Source organism: Haemorhous mexicanus, chromosome 3 (genome assembly GCF_027477595.1).
Source record: "Haemorhous mexicanus isolate bHaeMex1 chromosome 3, bHaeMex1.pri, whole genome shotgun sequence".
NCBI lineage: Eukaryota > Metazoa > Chordata > Aves > Passeriformes > Fringillidae > Haemorhous > Haemorhous mexicanus.
The window spans coordinates 55,291,451-55,307,182 of NC_082343.1; the positions used below are offsets into that span (position 1 = coordinate 55,291,451).

At 45.0% G+C, this 15,732-nt stretch overlaps 1 protein-coding gene across 2 annotated transcripts; it reads right to left on the bottom strand.

Annotated features, from left to right (window-relative positions):
- Window positions 1-591: 591 nt before the first annotated feature.
- On the bottom strand, window positions 592-9,276 carry TAGAP (T cell activation RhoGTPase activating protein). Of its 2 annotated transcripts, none has more exons than XM_059841889.1 (10): window positions 9,121-9,276; window positions 8,612-8,696; window positions 8,449-8,502; window positions 7,799-7,865; window positions 6,176-6,345; window positions 4,963-5,124; window positions 4,410-4,519; window positions 3,524-3,719; window positions 2,938-3,055; window positions 592-2,748 (listed from the first exon to the last, which is right to left on the bottom strand). In XM_059841889.1, the coding sequence occupies exons 2-10, from the start codon at window positions 8,636-8,638 to the stop codon at window positions 1,571-1,573; spliced, it is 2,082 nt and encodes a 693-aa protein (XP_059697872.1). In that variant the 5' UTR covers window positions 8,639-8,696; window positions 9,121-9,276; the 3' UTR covers window positions 592-1,570. The 2 variants fall into 2 exon arrangements, with proteins under 2 accessions (XP_059697872.1, XP_059697871.1); XM_059841888.1 differs by having other exon boundaries at window positions 6,176-6,348.
- Between the last annotated feature and the right edge of the window lie 6,456 nt (window positions 9,277-15,732).

Genomic DNA, 15,732 nt, shown 5'->3' on the forward strand with positions numbered 1-15,732 from the left:
TGCAACCTGTTTTATCTGATCCTGCTTGGGCAGTAGGATTGAACAGGAGGATCTCAAGCCTCACTGATTCTGTGACCCAGGAGATGCAGATTCTAAAAAAAGGTAAACACCTTTTGCATCAGAGCCCTCTCATTCAGCTTGCTTGGAAGCAGAGTGCCACTGTTCAGGTGGCTGAGAGAAGTGATGTTTTCTCTAGTTGCAGCCTACCAATATGGTCCTTCTCATCATTTCTTCTTTCAGGTCAGGCAGCCACCTCCCCTCTTCTCTGTGTCCTGGGAACACCTACACCTGAAAAACATAATTCCTGAGAAGATGGCATGCTATTTTTAATGTGTTTCACTTTTGGAGCAGTATCACCTCTTTACAGCTTAGCTGCTCTTACGTGGTAGTATAAGTTGTTTTCCTGTCAGAGAGGGATTTGTAGCCTGCAGCCTCTTACAACAATAGTAGTGATACTGCTGGTCATTTACTTTGCTTCCTGCTACTAAGCCATGCTGCATCATGCAAGCAGACCTGCAGTACCTGTAGAAAAGTAGGTACAGTACAAGTAGGGCCTGGATATTTTAAAATCAAACACTGGACACTTAAACATTCACGCAGAAAAATGTTTTATTGTAGTGAAGTTACACAGGAGAAAAATATCTCCCTGCTTCTGGTTTAAGGCTATGCTGACCCATAAAAGCACATTGCACTTCCAGTCATTTTTACAAGTTTATAAGGATACCACCTACTATTTTCTTTTTTATCCTTTTTTTTTTCCAATTAACTATAACTATTTAAAGCTGGAATCCAGAATATTTCCTTGTAGGAGTTTTTGTTTGTTTTTTCTTTTTTCTTTCTTGCTTTCTTTCTTGCTTTTCCTTTCTTGCTTTTCCTTTCTTTGCCTGTCCAGTTTATTTAGTCTAAAAGCACCTCAGGACACATGAGGGTTGCTTCATACTTTCCCATCATGACCTCATAGGGCTCTAACCCCAGGCTCAGTGTACAACATTATGCTGCATAGTGGTCAGATCATTCTTATCACCAGCAAGCAGGAAGATGGAATGGCAACAGGTACAGGGGATTAATGGAAGAGTGCTGAAGTGACCTAGATGACAAAATAGCTCTTCCCCCATTAAGGTAACTGCCAGCCCACATTTAATGCAAAAAATCAGCAAAGCACTGCATCAGCCTGGCACACATACACACATGAAAAATGGTACAGGGTCTGTGACTGTACAGAAAACAAGAAGAAGGTGAGACAGGTTTTGGACCTGCCAACCTTGTAATTGTCATTTGAGAAAAACAAATACAATACTATTTATCATCTGCTAACTACTCTTCCCACACAACAGGTTATGTACAGCATACTAACTTACATTTTTACATAATAATACACAGGTCTTCACCAGCAACAACTCTTTTGGTGAAAGGATGTGACATGTCAAGCTGACTGACACTTCTGAAAAAAAAGTTCATGCAGAGCTAGCTTATTCTTTGTCCCTTGAAAGTGAAATCCTACAAATGATTAGCAAGATATCTATTTTTACAATATTTACTTTGTACAGTGCAAAGAGGGAGGACAGGCTTTTTAAACGTAGGACTCCTTAGCATACTGGATTTGCTCTACTTCAAAAACTGGCTGGCTGCACCTCCGAGCCACATATTCGAGTTTGTTCTTTTGACAGGACTCAGACATGGCTCTCATCCGGTAGACTCCTGGGGTCACGGGTAAATTCACACGGGAGTTTACTCCTACAGTAATGCTGAAGGTTTCAGTTTCCATGTCAGAATCCTTTGTTGCAGAAACTCTGGCACTGCGTGGATCCCTCAGATCCATATAGGCTGTGTCCTGTGCACTGTGGCTGCATGGATAAGGCAGCAAAACATCCTGGTTTGATGCCGCTAATCTCAGAGTCTGAACCGTGAGATTTTGGGAGGGAGCTTTAGCAGCCAGGCAGTTTTTAACAGCCTCTTCATAAGAGGGTGGTCTTCTAGGGTTTTTCTGGTCTACCTCTCTGAACACTTCATCAACAGACCTGAGACGGGGCCTTTGCTGATACTCCACAGGCAATTGTTTGTCATCATAACAGCTGCCCTCCTGGACAATTCTACAGGAGAACTGATCTTCTTTCTTTGTGAAACTGTCCCTCTGAAAAAACATGGGTTTTCCAGGCCCCCAGCTCTGGGTTTTTATTAATGTTTTCCTGCGGTTTGCAAAAGAGAATGACATGGAATGTTTTTTGATCTCTCTGCTAGGTGTACTGCCGTCTTCAGTGGCCTTGGTGGAAAAGGACTGAGGCCTATTTAAAAAGGTTTTTTTGGGACTAGAGGGTGAAACTACAGGGGAGCTGGTGAAAACTGAGCCATCAGAGCTCTCCAGGGAGCAACTGGAGGATGTTTTGGGGAGAGAATCGGTTGATAATTGTGAAGGTAAGCCTGCAAGACGTTCCTCCAGTGCCTCCATCCATAGCAGTTTCTGCTGAACTGGAAAATTGTCCTCACTTTTGTTTAGCCTTTGTTTCCTTATTGTGTCATCAAGGCAGTTCTGGAAGGACAGATCTGACTCTGAGTACCTCCTGTCCATTGTGCTAATGTCATTTCTGAAATTAGTCAGGGAAGGGACAGAGATGTTTGTTGGACATTTTCTGCTCACAGCAGCACTCCTCCCTTTGGCCTGCTCCATTTCAGGGGTACAGGGGCTGCCTTCTGCTTCAGGATCTGGGCTGTCATACGCAGAGTCATTCTGATGAGCTTCACAAAGTTTTTCTGTGGGGAGAAAGCAGATATTAGTTTTCACTGACCAGCTGAGGATGAAAGAAAACAACACAGAGAGAGTTCAGAAGAGGGCTTCAACAATCTTGAACTCTGTGTGTTTCCACAGATATATTCAGATATCAAATTCAATAATGTGGCCCAGCAGCCCCAGTTGGTGACATCCCCAGTCCCTTCTCATACCTGTGGAGGTGTCTGTGTGCTCTGGTGACTCCTCAGCCAAGGCACAGGCAGGGAAGGCAATGTCCCCCTCAAATATTTCCAAGCAGTTGTTTATGAGGAACTCCACCAGCACTGTCACCTGCACACAGAAAACAGCCCATTTCAGTCAAGACAGATTGAAGGTTCTTTCCTCACCCTGCCTGCTTTCTTTGTAGGAAGGACAGCACAGAGCAGGTGGGCTTCTGCCAAAATCCTGGCTTAAAGCCCAAGGGTGAATCCACCGTGGAGGATAAGGCCTGATGCTGCAGACAAATGGATCTGCCCCAACACAGACAAAACACCATCAGCCACAGCTGTGGCCTCGCTGCCCGAGGGCCCAGGGGTGACAATGGCCATGGGTGCCCCTTGCCCTCCACATGCAAAGTCTGCAGGAGCTGTGCTGTGACTTTTGGGGCTGCAGGGCAGCTGCTGCTTTTGCTCAGCACCCCCAAGGCCCAGGGGTGCTGTTCTGCTCAGCTGCTGCATGGGCAGTGGGATGGTGGGATGGATCCCTGTGGATGGCTCTCAATTGCCCCAAGGGAGCGGCTGCTCGGTGAGTTCAGCGCACCTTGTCATTCATCTCCTTCTGCACTTCCAGCGGGAGCGCGCTCTCCGTGCCTGGGCTCAGCATATTTGGGCCAATGCAGATGGCCAGGTTGCTGGAGTCCATCCTGTTGGTCTCAGCATTTTGGCTGATGTGGTGGAGCAGAGAGAGCAAGAGCTTGAGCAAGACGAGGTTTGGTCTCGGCAGCTTGTCAGCCACTCTGCGTGAGCACAAACAAAATGTCATGTTAGCTGATGGTGCAGTGGCCTCTGCTTCTTGATTTGAGCAAGTCTCAATTAAACTTGAGCAACACCACTTCCTCCAGAAAGGGGCATGTGTGTGCTCTCTGCATCTTTCAGAAATCCCCATCTGCAGCTGAGTGTGGGGTGAATTATGAGACCTTGAATTACAAGGTCTTGACTGAAGGGCAGCATCGCAGAAGCCCATGTCCTGGAATAGATAGAATGATGCCAAGAGACGTCACTGGAGGCTTCCCTACACTCGTGCTTGTGCTGTGGGGCTTTCAAAGCACTCCCAGTCAGCCCCACACCTACTGTTCCTGAAGAGCAAAACACGGTGGTTGTCTCCATGTGCCCAATCTCACCCCCAGCAGATGTAAGGCTCCGTGTCAGTGCCTGTCCCACAGCACTGTGACTGTGTTAGCTGAGGCACTGCAGCCTCTGCCCTGTTCCAGCATTGGTGGTTTCATAAAGCAATCTGAAGTGACTTCAGGAAGTGCTGCTGCTGCTGGAGCCTTCTAAACCAAGCCCCATGGAGCAATAGCAAGCTGATACAAATGATAGGCTTTTAAGTGTGACTTTTGATTTCAAAAGACACTATTGGCCTCTACCAATAGAGCTGCTCCATTACATTGGCAATGGTTGCAAAATTTCCTGGTTGAAAAACTTACTCTTTCAATTCTTCAATTTTTTCTTGCTTGCTTGGCTTCTCTAGAGCTTGCATCCATTTCTCATAGAGATCAGCTGATAGGAGTTTGGAGGGAATATTTCGGAGAAAGTCCTGCAAGGCCAAGAGATTTAGATGAAGTTTTGACACTATCCCTGAGCACAGAGAGAGTATTACTGTCACCTGGGCTCTAGCAGGATGACTTGAGCTACCTGACCATCAGCACTGACAGAGCAGTAGAATGCACAAGTGCACTTGCACTTGTGTAGTAACAGGATCCAGCTTTCAGTTGCTTTTCCTTCACTCACAATTCTCACTATTGCTCCCTGGGAGGATGATGAGCAAGAGGACAAAGTGAGTTTCCTCAGGAAATCAGCAGCCCAACAAGTAAGACTGACAATCAGATAGAAAAGGTCAGACTGTCCTAAACTTGAAGAATTCAGTCTGGCTTAGTTCTGGCTTTAGCCAGGAGTCCCACCTAGATCAGCATGGAGCACTGGATTGGGCCTGTGCATATTAGCAATGTACTCCCTCCAGTTTAGCTCAGAATTACTCACCTTCAAAACCACTGCCAGCAGGTGCACAGATTTGCTTTTCAGATCAACATTCCCGCCTTTGTTTAGGTCCTCCTTCAACTCCTTCCGTGCTTTCTCATTGGCAGTTTTTCTGAATATCCCTTCAGTAGTAGGTCCTTTCATATACAATATGGCTAGGAGATCCTGCAGGGAAAAATCAGACAGGAATGGAAGAACGGTTTCGTGGATGAAGGAAGTTAGCAGGTGAACATTTCTTTAGAAATAGAAGAAAAATTGTCTGGAGGTACACTGTACTCTGATTAATCAGTATCTAGTTCTTGCTCCAAGTACATTACATGGGAAGTAGTCTTGATTTTCCCTTAATCCACCTTCGTTTTGATCTGACAAATTCTACTAACTTCAGTGGAGTCATCCTTGCTTACTTTTTTAGAAGGAAGCAAGGGATGGCTTAAATCTTAGTTCACATCGCCTCTCTCACAAGCCAGGCAAAGATTACTTAGTAGAGACAAATGCATGTCTATTGGGAAAGCCAATTCAGTGGAAGAACTGTTACAAGACCATTTTTATTCAGAAGTTATTGTTTAGGTATTTTTTTGTGACAGTCCATAGCTGAACACTTGTTTTTCATGGAAATACAGAAATCCTTGGAAGTTTATGCTGCTGAAAGATTTATTTAAATTACTTACTTAAAATCACAGATTATTACATTAAGAAGCAGATCTTTTATTCCTGATCCTGGGCTCTCTACACTCCAAGTTACTTCCAGTGAAATCTGGGTGAGTTGGACAAAACCCTCAGACCTGACTCTTTCTACATCTGGGATGGGCCCTAAGCTTATCAGGGGGTGTGTGTTGGGAAACACCAGAATAATCTCCTGGATGATGCAGCAGAAGTACTGGGTATCTTGCCTCACTCTTAAGTCAGAGGTATCACAGAATCATAGAATGGTTTGGGCTGAAAGGGACCTTAAAGATCATCTCATTCCAACCCCCTGCCATAGGCAGGGACACCTTTCACTAGACCCAGTTGCTCCAAGTCCCATCCAACCTGGCCTGGAACACTTCTAGGAATGGGGCAGCCACAGCTTCTCTGGGTGACCTCATTACCCTCACAGCCAAGAATTTCTTCCCAATGTCCAATCTAACCCTGCTCTCTGTCAGTTTGAAGCCATTTCCCCCTTGTCCCGACACTTCAGGCCTTTGTAAACAGTTCCACTATAATGGTACCTCCTTACCTGGACTGGCTGGGGCAGTGTGTCATCTTCCCCACAGATAAGTGCCAGAGGATGGCCAAACAGAGTGATTTTGGCACCCAAGTCTAGCTGTCCTGAGGAATTTCTTTTGGTAAGGCTTTGTCTCAGAGTAAATGACTGTGATATCACCTTCTTTCTTTTCTTTGTTCCATCTGCTGCAAGTAAAAGGAAAAAAAAAGATCAATTTAAAATTAAAAAACCAAAAAACAGAGCACTATGTGGTCTTTCATCTGTGTGCAGTGAAGAGATGTATGTTGAAACAAACCAAACTGGGGGAAACTGAAAGACAACTAAGTGGTTACTAGGGAAACAACTGCCTAAACTGTAAAACTGTGGCCATACCCCTAAGGCCACCACCTTTCCTGTTTTGGGTTGGGTGCTTTTTACGTTCTAGTCACTGTTTCTTCTTAGAGAGTGAGAACAAGGCACAGAACATTTATGGAGATTTTTGATATTGCAGTAGTTTCTCTGATAACTCTGAGGCAGATATACCACTTCAGCAGCTGGCAATGACAACAATTTTCACTACATGGTCTGGTTGTGCCCCTGCCTTAGGGCAAGAGTAGAAGTAGGGGCTCCTAGTTTTTGACCTCTTTCACAGCCTGAAAGGAAAAAATGTGGCTCCAGCTCTGCCAGCTCTGCAGCCAGCTCTAATGACAATGCTCCTAGAGCTAGTGGTTGCCCCCCAGCCAGTGGAACATGATATTTGTCCCAGAGGATGGGAGCATCAGAGTAAGTGCTCACTGACTTCACGGTTAGAAATCTCTTAGCATGGGTTTTGCATCTGTTTCATAAAGAGGAGGGCCAGGAATTTTAAGAGGATAGGTGTATTGGGGCAGGGTGTGCCTTTTTTCCCCTTTCATGAACAGTAAGAGAAGGAGCCTTTTGTGAAAAAGATTTCTAAAGGATTTGCCTTCTGCAAATTTGCAATAAATATCATGCCTTCTACTCCAAAATGAAGTTGTCTTACCCAGACGAGAAATTCTCAGAACCTCTCTTTGCAATTTAGCAGAAGCTCTTCGTAGGTAGGGGTTAAAAAAATTTGAGAAAGTCATCTAACATTATAGTGTAATTTAAAATATTAGCTTCTGATACTCCTGAAAACTGGTCTGATATGATTGTCTGCTCCAAATCTGACCCTGCCCTGTTAATGGTCTGCTCTGGGTTGTTTACAGCTGCTGAGGTTTTGCATGGTGAGAAAAAACAAGTGCTGGTGCTGCTGCCAAGAGGGTTTATTTGCTCTGGTGTGCAACATCTGGTACACTACTCAGTACTCACTTGCAGTGCCACACCTCAAAGGCGATGCTTAAGTGAGAAAGAAACATATTTACTTCCCATTGCTACCAGGGAACACAATGAATCCTGGCTCTGAGGACCAGGGAATGGGAATACAAGACCTCTGGCACTCAGCACTCTGCCACTGAGCATATAGGAAAGAAGTAACTTGCAAATGGGTGACGCTCCAGGGCTTAAGCCCTCTCCTGGAGGGGAACTGTGGCTTGCTCTCCAGGAGGGGGAGCAGGCAGTTTCGGGTGGTTTTGCACAAGTGCCAGCTTGGAAGCATTATATAAGAAGGCAGCTCCTCAATTTGTTTTTGAAACTCACCGTTGGAGAGGCAGAGTCTGTCTTCAGTATCTGCTGGGACTGACAGAGGACATTTCTTGGCATCAGCCTGCAAAAAGTATGCTAGGTTACAGAGCTGCCACAGTAGTGAGAGCCACCAGCAAGTTGCTGCAGCTCCTCAGAAATCTGGGGAGGCTCTGGGGAATAACCAGACAAGCCCAACACAGGCTAAAGAGGTGCCTCAGCACAGGACTGACACTACCTCGCTGCCTGGTAAAGGGGTCTGGGTTAAACTGCAGCCAGACACCCCAGTCTTGCCAGCAGGTCACAACCCTGAGCTCTTTCAAGCTGCACTTTTGATCCAGAGAAGCCATAGCTGGACACAGCCTCCTTTTTTGTGTCCTCCCCGGCACTGGAAATTTCCTCCCAAACTCCTCTGGTGAGCCTTGATGGCTTTGAAGCCTGCAAGATCCCTGAGCAAAGCTCCTGGTGAGCCAGGGGAATGCACAGACTGACTACAGAAATGCCCTGCTCCCTCTACTCAGTGTGGCACAGAGCTGCCTTTGAAGAGCTCTGCCCACTCCTGGGTGAGGGTAGGCAGCCAGCAGCTACTGGAGGAGTCACCCCTACTTTGCTAATATATCTCACACCAGTACCCAAGAAGGATCCAGGAAAATGTAAGGGCTGCTTACCTCTGTCTGGCACTCAATCAGACTCTCCATGTTCCCAGCATTTAGTGTCTTTGACTAGGCAAGAAAACAAAGACACTGTGTGAGTAACTGAATCCTACGGTTTGGAAATCAGAGCTTTTCAAAGTCACTATGTTGACAGAGCTGAAATAATTAAGATACTCACAGTATTACAGCTGCTTAACACTTTCATTAGGAGTTTGATTGGAGGAGCTCTGGACAATCTGGTTTCCTTCAGTCCTTTTGTCTGCCTGTTTGTTGAACAGGGAATGGACAGAGTCTTGTAAAACTGCACCCTTCTTGGCTTTCTCCTCTGCAAGCCAATCTAGCCTGTATGATCCTGAACCAGCAAGATCTCCCACACAAGGAAACTATAAAGCCCTTCTCCGGAAGGGCATGCAGCCCTGCTGCCCTATCTGCCTCCTGATTCAAACAAAATAAAAGCAGCTTTCCATTTTTAATCCATGCAAAAAGTGAGCAAGTGGTGACAGCTATGTATGGTCATTAATCTGCGCACCCGAGGCTGAGCAACTCCGTCAGCTCTGCCCATGAGCTATGCTTAGTGGGTACACCTCTCCCCCATGTACTTTTTTGTACATCTCTGTGCAGCTGCATCTGAAGCTCTCCACTGATTTCAACCATGATGCCACAGATTTTTTCAAAGGCAGTACTTACCCAAGAAGTGAATCCAGCCAGAGCTCCTTCACCTCCCGTGAACTGCAGAGGAAAGGAGAAACAGCATCACTCCCCACTGCTACTAATCCTTTGGACAGAGGCAGGCAACTAAACAGTGCATACCACGTGTGCTGCCTTATATATGCAGAAGGGGCAGGTGGAAATTCACAGGCAGGAAGAAGCATCATGGGGCAGGACCGAGACACTACCAAATTTCTGGCTTCCTCTTTCCTTTTAGAGGAGATGCTTTTCTGGGTTTTCCCCCTCTTAAAGAAAAAAAAGAAACTCTGGTAGCTGTTATGGATGGAAAAGATGAGACACTTGCCAGGTAAAGGTTCCAGCTATCATCACCAGTATGAGGTGAGATGTGCAGAGGGGGCTGCAGTGTGGGCAGCTTCTCTTTACCATTAAAGGGCAGTAGGTACAGTCTGTCCTTTGCTCAGAGACATTAGATTTGGCAGTTTAGAAACTCACTGCCAGATCAAGCTACACTAAGAACAGTGAAAACAACAGGGTGGTGCAATAGACAAGATTCAGAGAAATATTTCTTTATAATTTTTTAAAAGCTAATTGCAACAGTTTGCTGTCTACAAGCAGATGCAGACACACATTTTGTCAGTACTAAGTAGTTCTTGAGAATCTAGGTACTGGACATCTATAGACAAAGTGGTGTTATGTAGTAATTTGGTAATGTATGACAATATGTAATTAAAAAGTCTTGTTAAAAATAAATCTCAATAAGACTTGTTTGTGTGCACATATTAAAACTTGATTCAACCGAAGAGATAAAAAAAATCTAGGAAAAATCTACCTCTGCTTGACCTGTATCATTCTGTTGCTGACTGCACCCCAACTTGGGCATATCAGGAATACAGCACTCACTCTGCCAGGCCATTATGAAAATTCTTTAAGATTTGATGTTAAATATATGATATTATTTCTATTGATTTATTTACTGAGGCAAATTACAACCCTGTTCTGGGTGCCAGTCTACTGATCTTGTGAAAAGGAGGAGTTAAGGCTGAGAGTCAGGGTTGGGAATTCTTCAGTAGTGGATTTAGGTGGAAAGCACACTTGGGAAACAGTGGCCTTTCTGCTGCTTCCCTCGTGGATGCTCTGTTTCACATGTGCACAGGATGGGGCTGTCTTAGCACAGTGCTTTGCAGATGCACGTAATGGCTACATCTGCTGCTGAATTCACCCTCAAAGGTGTTCTTTGTGTAACCACATCAGACCCGGCCAGTGTAGTACTGACCCTGTTTCATGCAGAAAGGAAAAGGAACAGAAAGGTGATCTCTGTGACTCTGGCAGAAATCCGAAGCACAAAATTCACTTTTGGTTCAATAGAGGTGTCCAGAAGAGCAAATGGAGACTTGCTCTGTTTCTGTGGGAGGAGTTGCTGTAGGTCACCTTTTAAGTCCTCCTGAGGCCCATCATTTCCATGCTACTGTAGTGGCACTGGTCTGGTGACTTCTTTCGGGCTGAAACTTACAGCAATCTCAATCAATTAGTCTGCAGCCCTGTGCATTTAGCACTGATTTTTTACTCACTGCTCTAGCTGATTTTTTGGTAGTTATCAGTCCCATTACATTTGTAATTTCCCAACTAAATTCCATGGGCTGCTGCACATGCTTGCAGAAATATTGTCATTCTACATCACTTTCTCCTGAGAATTTCTTTTGAGGATCCTTGGCAGCTGCATCACCACTGCTGATAGTTTCAGTGGGATTCCTCAACAAGAAAGATCTATTTTTCATTACATCTGTTAAATGTATATCCAAACATACCTGTCTGTTAAGCATCTCAGAGGGGACCTATGCAGTTCAATTCTGCCTTCCCCTCATTTTTAGCACTCTGCACAGGTGTATTTCTGAGCTCAGTTTGTTTCATGATTAAGACATGGGGTTGATCTGGAAAATGTGCGACTTGTGAAGAAAATGTGAGTTTAACGGGTGGTGCTTAGCCAGGCCAGAAGCTCAGATTACAGTTCTGACACCGGCTGTACACAGAACACGGGGCTTTGAGTTTCCCAGGGGATGATATGGTAATGGGTGATGTATTGATAGCACATCACCAGACTGTCCACTGGCACACACTGCTGTATCTCTATCCAATTAGTTCTTATCCATTAACAGTTGTGGGGATATAATGGCTGTTGTATGTGGAAGGTGTGTGTATCAGCCTGTCTGCCCATATGAAAAAAATTTGATTTTTTTACCCTCCTGATATCATTCTTTATTTAACAGCTCTTTTATGGTTTGCATCACAAACACTTAAATCACGCCAAAATTACTTTAAAGCAGCCTATTATATTACAAATAAGCAGGGATCCTAAAATGCTATGGTTTGGCAGAGTAATTGCATGGCAACACATTTGGCTGTTTTTGTGAAAAGCAGTAAGCAAGCACATGCTGATTCCTGCCAAACACCGCAGAGCTGTGTGCAGACTTACAGGGTCAGAAGAGTTGCTCTCACACCTACTTGCCAGAGCAGCTTCACAGCTTCCCCATCAGCATGGAAAAGGTAACACAGGTGTAGGCCCCGAAGCCAGTCTCCTGGCTGAATATTAACAGAAAAGGCCTGTCATTTGAGATGTTTACAAGTTAAGTTCCCTTATATGAACAACTTCTCTCCCTGAGGAGGCTGATTCCATCTCTACCTCCCAGTTCTGCTTTGCAGACTTGAAACTTTTGCTGTGGTCCACTCCTCCCTCAGTTTGGTACACATCTTACACCACGATGCATCAGAGCAATGTGTTTGTTGTATCAGAGCCACTGCCCTGGGGCAAGGAGAACAGATGGCAGGTGGCTGGGGTACACCTGGAGTTGTTTGCAGTCAATGTGTTTTTCCCAATCAATCCCTGACTAAGTGTGTGCACTGTCCTTCAAAAACACTGGATGTTTACACAAAGATCAGGGCTTGGGAGAGGCAGTGGATTTGCAAGGGTTTTGTAGGACTAGCCAGTGTAGAAGCTCTTCCCCTGCTGTGCACCAGGGTGCTTCCCTCAGTTCTGCTGAAGTGTTTTACATTTACTGGAAAGAAAGCAGGAGCAGGGAGGTCCTGCAGAGCAGACAAGCCTGGGTGGATCCTGCTCTCTTAAGGACTGTATTTGCCTCTTGAGATGTGAAGCATTTTTTATAGAAGCCAGGACATCAGTTTGATGCCTCTGCTTCCCCTGATCCCAGCCAGCCCCATTCTCCCCCCACACCATGACTGCTTTTGTGGTCCACTGCCAAGCCCTCTGCCCAACCAGTGTTTGGAGGGAGGGCTTATATAGCACTTGCTGCAAACATGGACCAATGGTGATTTTTGGTGATTTTCCCATTTGTGTGAGCTCCAGTCAAGCTAGGCATTTTCTCCTCTTTTCTTCTCTTACACTTACACTGTGGCTATGTGAGGGACTTTAGACCATAGCAATTAAAGAGCAGCATCGATTGGCATGAGAAAGAAGTCAGGAGTTTACAGTGAAAAAAAGAAATAAAGAATAAATCTGCTGTGACTGGAGACTGTTTCCTTCTCTCCTTATCAAACCACAAATGGGAAAACCCTAGCCACAGCTCACTTTTGTTTATTTATCTTACTTTTGCAAATGTTTGACAGCATGGCTTTTAGGAAGGAGGGAGTGTGTGAACGAATCCTGAAACTTGCCTTTGCCCTGTTATCATACCAGCAAGGAGGCAGCAGGAGCATAGCTGTGAGAAGGGTATGGTGGAATGAGCCTGGAGCAGGGATCCTTTCAAGCCCATATAGAGCAGAAAGAGCCTTTATCAGTGCCTCTCCATGTGGAAAAGGGATTGTATTCCAGTTTCGTCTTCACTGCCACAGCTGCAGTCTTCCCAGGGAACAATAGAACATTTACCAAAATAAGGAAAGCAGTTGTGCCAAACTCAGAAAGCTGTTGGGTTGGTTGTTTTTTGGAAGGGAAAGCACTGTACAAGCTGTCCATGAACTCAAAGAACAAGGTGGCAAGTGGGTTCCTGGAAACAGGCCACATTTATAGATGCCTTCTGAAGGCAGCTCTGATTTCCTACCACTCTCCAGAGTCTGTTGTGGGATGCATAGACATGGTTCAGGGTTTGATCACAGAAAAGAGGTCAGACAGACCTTTGATCAGATCAGTCTCTGCTTCCTACCTGTAACAATTCAGAACAAGAACCATCAACCCAGCCAGTCCTGAACTCCTACAGGTTTAGTCAGGTAGAGTCTGGACTCATGCTAAACCTGCCTTTGGAAAGTGAAACACACTGTCAGTTTTCCCAGCTCTGTTCAGCTGATTTCTATCCTAAATTTGATATCAAGGTTAGATTGCAGTGTGGGTTAGATTGCACCACCCTTCTACACACTGTGCTACTATTGCATGGGAAAAAGTTACAAATCAAAAATAACTCTATAAATACAGCACAGGGTGTATTCTATGCCCTTCCCATGACACCATTTCAGTTGCATTTGCTTTGCAATATGGTTTATTTTTTCTTTCACGGGTGCTTTCCCCAAGACTAAGTTGGCAGATCTAAAGATTTTTTCTCATCCTCTGGTGACTGGGTCCAGTGGATGCTTTTTCAGTTGTGGAGGGCAGGTGCATACGGGCCATTTTTCCAAAGGGTCTGTGCTGCTGTTTGGCTGTGTCTGCATTCACCTTGCTATTGTATCTCTGTGGCACTTGGGAAATTACTCAGTCCTTTGGTTCCCTGAGGTGACTAGTCCAAAGGAATCAGGGAATTGAAGTTGCCTGTTGTTTCTGACTGAGCAGATGCAGATTTAAACTTTTGCTTACTTACACAAAAATAGTAGAGAACATGTGTATTTCAGTCTGATATCTGTTCTTTTCAAAATTTCTGGTTGAAGGTACTCAAACAATATTGAAAAGTGTTATGCTTACTTTTTTTTTTTTGTCACTCCACCAGGTTTTTCACTTAATTTGCTTCTTTATGTTCTTCATTTGCAAATCAGAAAATGAGGTAGGACTTTTTGCCAAGCTCATTTGCTGTCAGGGACTGATTATGCTTCCTACTGAATACAGAGTGGTGCGAATCTTGATTTTGCTTTTCAGGGTTAACACAAATGTTTTCTTTTAGATTTTTTTTTAATGTAGGCTTGTATATCTCTTGTTTCTGCACCTTCTTTTTTTGCATTGAATTTCAGCATCAAAATTATCTCAGATCTCAAAATGTGAATTAAGGGAAACAAAAAAGAACCTGGATTTGACATTGAATTCTAACTTGCATGAGATTTTTCAGGCATAAGTCATCTCACTTTCACATTAAATACGATCTGTAGACTGGCACTGGCCTGGGAGTCAGTCTGGAATAAGACCAAGAAAACCTGGCTGAAGTGTAATTTGGGGTTCATTGTACTTGTGTCCCGTTGATAGAAAAACTAGAAAAGAAAGGCAGGCTCTGCAATGCAAGACCTTACCACTGCCCTGGCTCCAGGCATTGCAAGTGCCATGAACACAGCTGTTACCATAGGTGCCCAGGAGAAACAACCAGAAGTAGTTGGATTTTGCCCATCATTTCTCTCCAGCTGGCTTGCTCTGAGCCCCAGGGGTTTGATGGGAACACCCCCAAGGTCTTCATCATTTTTTTGCCCTTGTGAGTTTGTCATTCCTGTGTTGTCACCTGCTTCCTAAGTAATAAGTACAACTGCCAGTAACCAGGTCCTCAGCACCACTAAATTCACCAAGAATAGGAACTTTTATGAGCGCACATCTAGTTTCCATTCTCCAGGCAAAAGCAGTGTTAGGCAAAGCAAATCTTTCCAGGGACAACTTTGCTAACTACAGCTGAACTCCCCTGAGCACATTTGACCCATGCTTCGAAAGGATTATTTGTTGTCATGTGCTGTCCGTGTCCTTGCACATCCACACACTGCAAAATAAAATGTTCTGTGAAGTTTTGGCCACCCATCAAAATCAAGATGATAAATTTGAAACAAACATCTCCATATTAGCTGGTGATTGCCATATTGTTGCTACTAGCAACAGCTGCCACGTTAGTGTTTTAAATAAACACTCCACTTCTGTACTGCTATCCCATTTTAAAGCATGACTACCTTATGAGGATTTCTGAGAGCAAATGCTTCTCATGGCACGGGTTCTGCCTCCTGCTGCAGAGCATCATGAGGTCTCTGGGAGGAAGGGACGTGCAGGGAGTGGAGGTGCCCATAGGGCAGGCCAGGCTGGCCTCTGGCATCAGCTCCAACCAGCACAACTGGAGGGCACTGAGGGCTGCCACACCCAGAGCCAGGGCAGCCAGGTCCTCATCTTCACATTTGCAAAAGCACAGTAACACTTCCAGGACAAGAAAAAGGGAGAAATTCCCACCCTGCAGGGCAAGAAGGAGCTGGGATCTCCCCCTTGGGTGAGTGGGGTCAGAGGAAGACAAAAAGCTTTTGAGTTCAGTTGTTTGACCCATTGCTGGAGAGGGCCCAGCTTGAAGGTCAGGCTGTTCCCTCCAGGCCTGCGTTCCTACAAAGTCAGCCATTAATTTATGCTGCTGACATGCAAACCAGGTGCTGTTACACTGCTTTTACTCATTCTGCCTGTGTGTGTGTGCTCTGGACCCTGCATTTGCTTTCAGTCCTGCAGTCACTGCACAGGGATGACAGTAAGGA